Below are 6,156 nucleotides of genomic sequence, written 5' to 3' on the forward strand. Positions count from 1 at the left end.
AATATCTTAGATTTAAACATTATATCTATACGATGTGTAAACATTATCAATAATTAAAAAAATTATAAATAAATATATCCTATATGTTGTAGTCACCTATAATTATTAAATAATAATAAATTAAAAGGATCAAATCTATAAATAAATTTAACGACGGTGTTCAGTAAGATGATCGAATATCAATTATTAAATAATTAAAAATATTTAAAAAAATATATAATTTTATAATCACTTTAATTTAATTAAAAAAATTAACGACAGTGTTACGGGATAATAAGCCTAATTTAGATGCACAGTTGTGGTTCTTCTCCGATTGAAATTCAAGAACTCTGTTGGGGGGATGTTCATGGCTCACCGTACACCAGGACTGGCTTAGGCTTAGGCCTTCTCTTTAATTCAAAAAGGAAAAGAGTATATTGAATTATCCAAATTTTGAATAAATTAAAGCTATACTCTTTTCCCTTTTTTTCTTTTACTTTATTTCTAGAAAACTAAAGCTTTGGTTGCTTTTCTATGATTGTCTCGCTTCGCTTCGCTTCTTCGGCCTTTTTCTTTGTCTCCCAGTTTCCATCTCTTCTACTACCAAATTCCTATCGTCTCTCTCTCTCTGACAGGAGATTCTTTCGTTGAACCAGGTAAGCTTTCGCTCTTCTGATTCTCACTTTCCCGCTGAATTTCATGTTCAATGGAACTGGAAACCCTAAGAAACGGTGTCGATTTGCCTGGCTTTTTCTCGAGTTTTGATCTCCGGATCCAATTCAAAGAAGGCAATCCAACGTTGCTGTTTCTCTTGAGTTGAAGTTCGACTCAGTTTCGAGTTTGTAATTGTTTTTTAGCTCAATTTTTTCATAGCTGGAGTTTGTTTGAGCTTAAAATGATTCGAGTTGGAAGCCAATTCATTATCTGGATCTTTGCTTTCAAAACTTTAAAACCTCTTATTGTTTTCTGTACTTTTGATTTCAGAAACTTCTCGCCTTAGTTTCAACGAACTGGGGTCGTTGCTTAATCGTAGTTTGGAATTTAAACTGCGTTGCTTCAAGTCTAATCTGAGTCAAAGCACGTCAAACTCTATTTTCGTTATCAATTTTTAAAAATTAAAAAATGGAATTAGCTAACCATCGTTGCTTATTAGTATGACAGTAATTATCATGTGCAGATTAAGATTTGTATGCTGATAGAAGAAGGAAAATGAATACACAACTTTTGGAGATTGAGCCTAAGGCGCTTGAATTCAGATGTGAGTACATAATTACTTGATTTTCTGTTCGTTGTTGTAACACAACTATTTTTTTAATAGTAATAATTAGTATAAAATACTTTTGATTTTTTTTGTTGCATTTATCAGAAGAAATAATCAATCTTATTTTATAATCACTTTGTTTTTCCCCCCTTAAACCTCTTCCTAACTCTTTATTATTTTTATAGAAAAAGTATATCATATAGAACCCATAGTAAATAATAAGACTTTTTCGCAGCAATTATATTAATATTTCTGGATTTTTTATGGAAGAATTGAAAGGGTAAAAAATTTAATAATATGATTTTCAGTTTAGCTTTGATATTAATTTAAATAATTGTCTATTTTCCAGTTAGAGTTATTTATTTTTGTTTATTATAGTTACGTTGAAGAAGCCATGCTCCTGCTCCGTCAGACTCACAAATAACACTGACCAAAATGTTGCTTTCAAGGTCTGAACTTTGAACCAGGCCTTTCTGCATTCTCTTTATTATTTTTCTTTTCTTTAATAAAGTTTATGACCTTTGTTTTGGATTTTTATTTTTAAGTTTAGAGTACTGGATTCTAATGTAATTTCAGCAATGGTAATTTGCAGGTTAAAACTACATCTCCTAAGAAGTACCATGTGCGGCCTAGTTTTGGCATTATTATGCCCAAATCAATATGTGACTTTACAGGTAAGGAGCTTTTGTACCGAAATGTATATGTCAATGCTTGTGCATGTAACGAATGAATTTCAATGCGTTTAATTGTACAAGTCTAATCATCGAGTTGAGGTCAAGTTGTAAGAAGCTCGAGTTTCACTTAAAATCGAGGTTCAAGCTTGATCAAGTTTTTCTTTTGATGCTTGAGCGCGATTAGAGACACAAGCAAACTGCTCAAGCTTCACTTCGGTTAGGCTTCGCAGCTACGTGTATAAAGCGTTACAATACTCAAATGTGGCATGCCGAGCCTATTTGAGCTTGAGCTCGACTCTATTGAACCTAATCTGAGCTAACATTTGTGACGTGCGACTACAAATCATAGTTAAGTTTCCTTTATTCTTATAATGGCTCATAACTAAGGTGTTAGTAGATATAAGGTCATCTGGCTAAGGAACCGTACAAGTTTCAATGATTTTGCCATCTAGTAAAGTGCAAGGAATGGGATAAGCCGATAAGAGTAAATTTTGCAGTTTAGGTGCTTTAGAGGCAGTGCATGTATCCCTGCAGTTGGCTATTGGCTGGTTTCTTTTCTATCCGATAATTCATGATTAATTTCATGAGAATGCAAATATATTGAGCAAACAAAAATTAAATACTTGACAAACGACAATCTTTACAACAATCTGCCATTGTGCTGCCTCATCAGTGGCTGGACAAGTGAATCAAAGTAGTGAAATTTCTCATACGACTTCTTCATCCTTTTCTTTAATTTCCTGTGTCAAAGTATATGTCTCACCCTTTTTCATTTATTTTGGTTGTTTTTTATTCAGTTACCATGCAAGTCCAGCTCGAAGCTCCTCCTGATATGATATGTGGAGATAAGTTCTTAATTCAAAGCAAAGTTGTCCCTCTTGGAACAATTGATGCGGACATTACATCTGCCACAGTAAGTGATTTTATGCTCAAGTCGTGCTCTATTTGACACTAATAAGTGACTTTCACTCATCATTTTGTTTGATAGTTTGTCAAGGACAGTGGAAGGTATATTGAAGAGCACAAGCTTAAAGTTGCTCTTGTCTGCCAATCTTATTTGCCAGTATCATCAACAATTAATGGGATAACAAACCAGGGAACAGATCATAATGCTTCAATACCAAAAGAGCCAGAACTATGTCGAGTTGGGATTCATGCACCATTGCAGACGGTTAGATGTGCATTATTTATTCTTCCAGACCTTAAAATAAAGTCACTTCGGTTCTGACACACATATATGTTTATATACATACATGACTTGCAAGTGTGATTGCATTATCTTTTGAAGGAAAATACATGTTCTTTTAAATCTGAAGGTGAACTTGAATGGAACTTTGAGTTCAAATATGATTTAAAGACGAACTTCATGTCCGTTGATTAAGCTTGTACCTAACAGTAACACTTCTATCAATGTTCCCTGCTCTGTGACAGGTTGCCAGGGTTGAGGAATCAAAAATGATAAATTTGGAAGATTCAAAGACTACAAAGGAAGTGGAGTGGAAGCCAAAGAAAGATATGTTCTATGCAGAGAATTTAAAGCCGAAGAAGGATGCAGAGCCAAAGCCAAAGCATGGTGTTAATGATGATGACTTAAAATTTACAAAAGAATCCGAGCTGAAACCGAAGAATAATTTTTTCAATAGCAAGGAGTTAAAGCCGGTGAAAGATGTGGAGTCAAAGCCAAGGGAGAATATTCTTACTGAGGAATTTAATTCGGTGAAGGAAAAGGAGTTCAATGCATTGAAGGATGTTGAAGGGAAAACATTGAAGCCAGTGGAGGAGCGAAAGTTTGCCAAAGATGCTGAAGAAATGAAATCGAAACTGGCCAACCTTGAATTTAAGCTAGGCGAGGTAAGTTTATTTATATTTAAGGCAGTTTTTACGTAGTTACCATATAAGAAGAGATAAAATTAGTAGCCAAAATTACGTAGTTACCATAGAAAAGTACTTGTGTTCGGCATATATACCTATATTTGACGCACTTCTGTGCGAGTAACATAGATCTGCTAAGCTTTAGTAACACTAGTGGTCAATTCCTCTATCAGGCTGAAGCTACCATATCAAAACTGACAGAAGAGAGGAGGTTAAGCACTCGAGAACGAAAATTTTTACAAGACGAGCTTGTAAGTTTCTATCCGTGCATTCTTGTTCTAGTTCGTGTTGCATGTTCCAAATCATGCGTTCAACAATAGACAATAAATTCTCCAGCCACTTGTTTAGCGTGATCTTATGATGTCACTTATTTTCTTGACATTTTCTTTTGGACCAGTGTGATGAATGGTGTACCGTGGAACGTCTTCTCGTTCTCACTTTCTTAGAATAGGCCAATGATTGTCTCTTAACATGTGACTATCTTTCTGTCTTTTAAGTCCACTATAAATCCAGTTTTAGACCACTGGTTCATGGGTCAATTGCAGCATAGATGCTCATTAAGTATGATATTCTGAGTAGATTATTTGAATCTGGATAACACAAGTACAATGGGAAATCCATTTAAATTTATTGAGAATAAACTTATGTGTCAATATTATGCAGGTGCTATTGAGGAAAAAGGCGAAGCTCAAAGAAGCTAAAGTGGGAATCCATCTTTTATGTGTTTGTATGGTGGCACTCATCAGCGTCTACATCGGATGCTTTTTGGTGAAGAACAGGACTTCCATGTCAGATCTTTACCGGTTATAATCAATACGAGATTAATCCGTTGGTCAGGCAACTGTTTTCCTTTTTCTTTTTGTTAATAATAATAGTAATGATAATCATTTTGTCGTCTGGAACAATTACGAAACTTTTATGGAGCAAATGGTAGTCAGACATTGATGAGTTCTTTTGAGGATCAAATTAGGTGTTGAACTCGTGGGTGTAAGTTCTTGATTTGGTGTCTCGTAAAAGAATAAAGATAACATAGAACACAGACACGATACAATGATACATTAGTTTAGGCCTTAAAGTAGTTAATAAAATCATCCTAAAAATTTAAAAAAATGATAAATCAATTACCATCTGCCTGAGCTGCACTTGCGCTTCCAGGCATGGCTTCCAATGAAGCAGTTGAAGAAGAACAGATGAAGGTATTAAAACCTCGGAAGGCCATGGAATTATTAGAGGTATAAGAATCCAAGACGAAAAGAAAATAAAAATCAAATATTTTATAGATTTACAATTTGCGTCCATGGTGATTCATACAAGTCGCGGCAAATGACATTCAATTCCTTGGTAGAATCTCAACCTAAAATTCGAGTATATGAATCAAGAAATAAAACAAACACAATCAATAACATAGAAAATATTCGATCAAAAAATCTGAATAGAAAACCATAAATATATTAATAGAAATAAGTTGAGGCCTGCAATTACGTAGTTTCCTTAAGACAGATTTTCTTCCACTCCTTGGTGCTCGAGATCTTTGGTCATCTGTCTCCCAGGATACAACAATGGGATGATTAACGCACAGTAGTACAACTGTCGAGATCACGAACTATTCTTGTCTTCGCCTATAACCAAAAACTAAAAAAAAAAAAGAATTCATTTGAATTGGTTTTTGAGTTGTTTTTGAATTGTTTATAACCTAGTAGGTTAACATATTATTTATAGAGAGTTCACATTGTGAACAATTGAAAATTTTTAACCGAAGCATTAATGAAAATCAAGCAATTAAACAATTTCTAAAATTACTGTTTTGATTAAAGGAACATTTTTAATATTTATCCTTTTAATTCCAAAACACATTTTGAAATGATATGAAAAAATATTTTACTTGACCGGTTCAGACATTAACGTTACCCACATCGTGCACGTCTGCACATTTACGAACCAATAATTGGTTTCACATTTTCCTCAATAACGTTTGGATCAATTTCTCATTCAAAATTCTAAAATTATCGAATTTTTCCAACAGGATTTGGTATCCAGTACCTCCTTTGGTTTCTGCCCTGCCACCGTTTCCGACAGCATTCCCTCGATCTTTCATTGTCCCAAGGCAGGCGGAACGGGCAAACGGGGCAAGAGCTATGAAGCTCCAACCATGGAGTAGTGCATTCGCCATGGAACTTATGTTTACATGGCATCTCTTTAGCTTGACTCCCGATTTCAGTATCTTCCAAACACGCACAACATTGTACGTTGTCATCAATGGTTCGGCATCGCTTTCATAGCTTCTTTCTAATCCGGTTGGATTCCATGGTGGTTCCGATCATTGTCCGACAAATACTGTAACAGAAGATCCCAACCAGGTTCCATTAGGTA

The 6,156-nt window shown here is 34.7% G+C and overlaps 1 protein-coding gene across 3 annotated transcripts; it reads left to right on the forward strand.

The window, feature by feature from the left end:
* Nucleotides 1–458: 458 nt before the first annotated feature.
* LOC120121496 (vesicle-associated protein 2-2-like) lies at nucleotides 459–4,725 on the forward strand. Of its 3 annotated transcripts, none has more exons than XM_039140841.1 (9): nucleotides 459–635; nucleotides 1,133–1,237; nucleotides 1,619–1,689; nucleotides 1,833–1,914; nucleotides 2,712–2,827; nucleotides 2,903–3,085; nucleotides 3,346–3,765; nucleotides 3,960–4,037; nucleotides 4,450–4,725. In XM_039140841.1, exons 2-9 carry the CDS (start codon nucleotides 1,189–1,191, stop codon nucleotides 4,594–4,596), a joined length of 1,146 nt encoding a protein of 381 aa, XP_038996772.1. In that variant the 5' UTR covers nucleotides 459–635; nucleotides 1,133–1,188; the 3' UTR covers nucleotides 4,597–4,725. The 3 variants fall into 3 exon arrangements, with proteins under 3 accessions (XP_038996772.1, XP_038996771.1, XP_038996770.1); XM_039140840.1 differs by having other exon boundaries at nucleotides 1,141–1,237; XM_039140839.1 differs by having other exon boundaries at nucleotides 1,157–1,237.
* Nucleotides 4,726–6,156: the final 1,431 nt, after the last annotated feature.

This window comes from Hibiscus syriacus, unplaced genomic scaffold, assembly GCF_006381635.1.
Source record: "Hibiscus syriacus cultivar Baekdansim isolate YM2019G1 unplaced genomic scaffold, ASM638163v2 tig00110374_pilon, whole genome shotgun sequence".
Lineage (NCBI taxonomy): Eukaryota > Viridiplantae > Streptophyta > Magnoliopsida > Malvales > Malvaceae > Hibiscus > Hibiscus syriacus.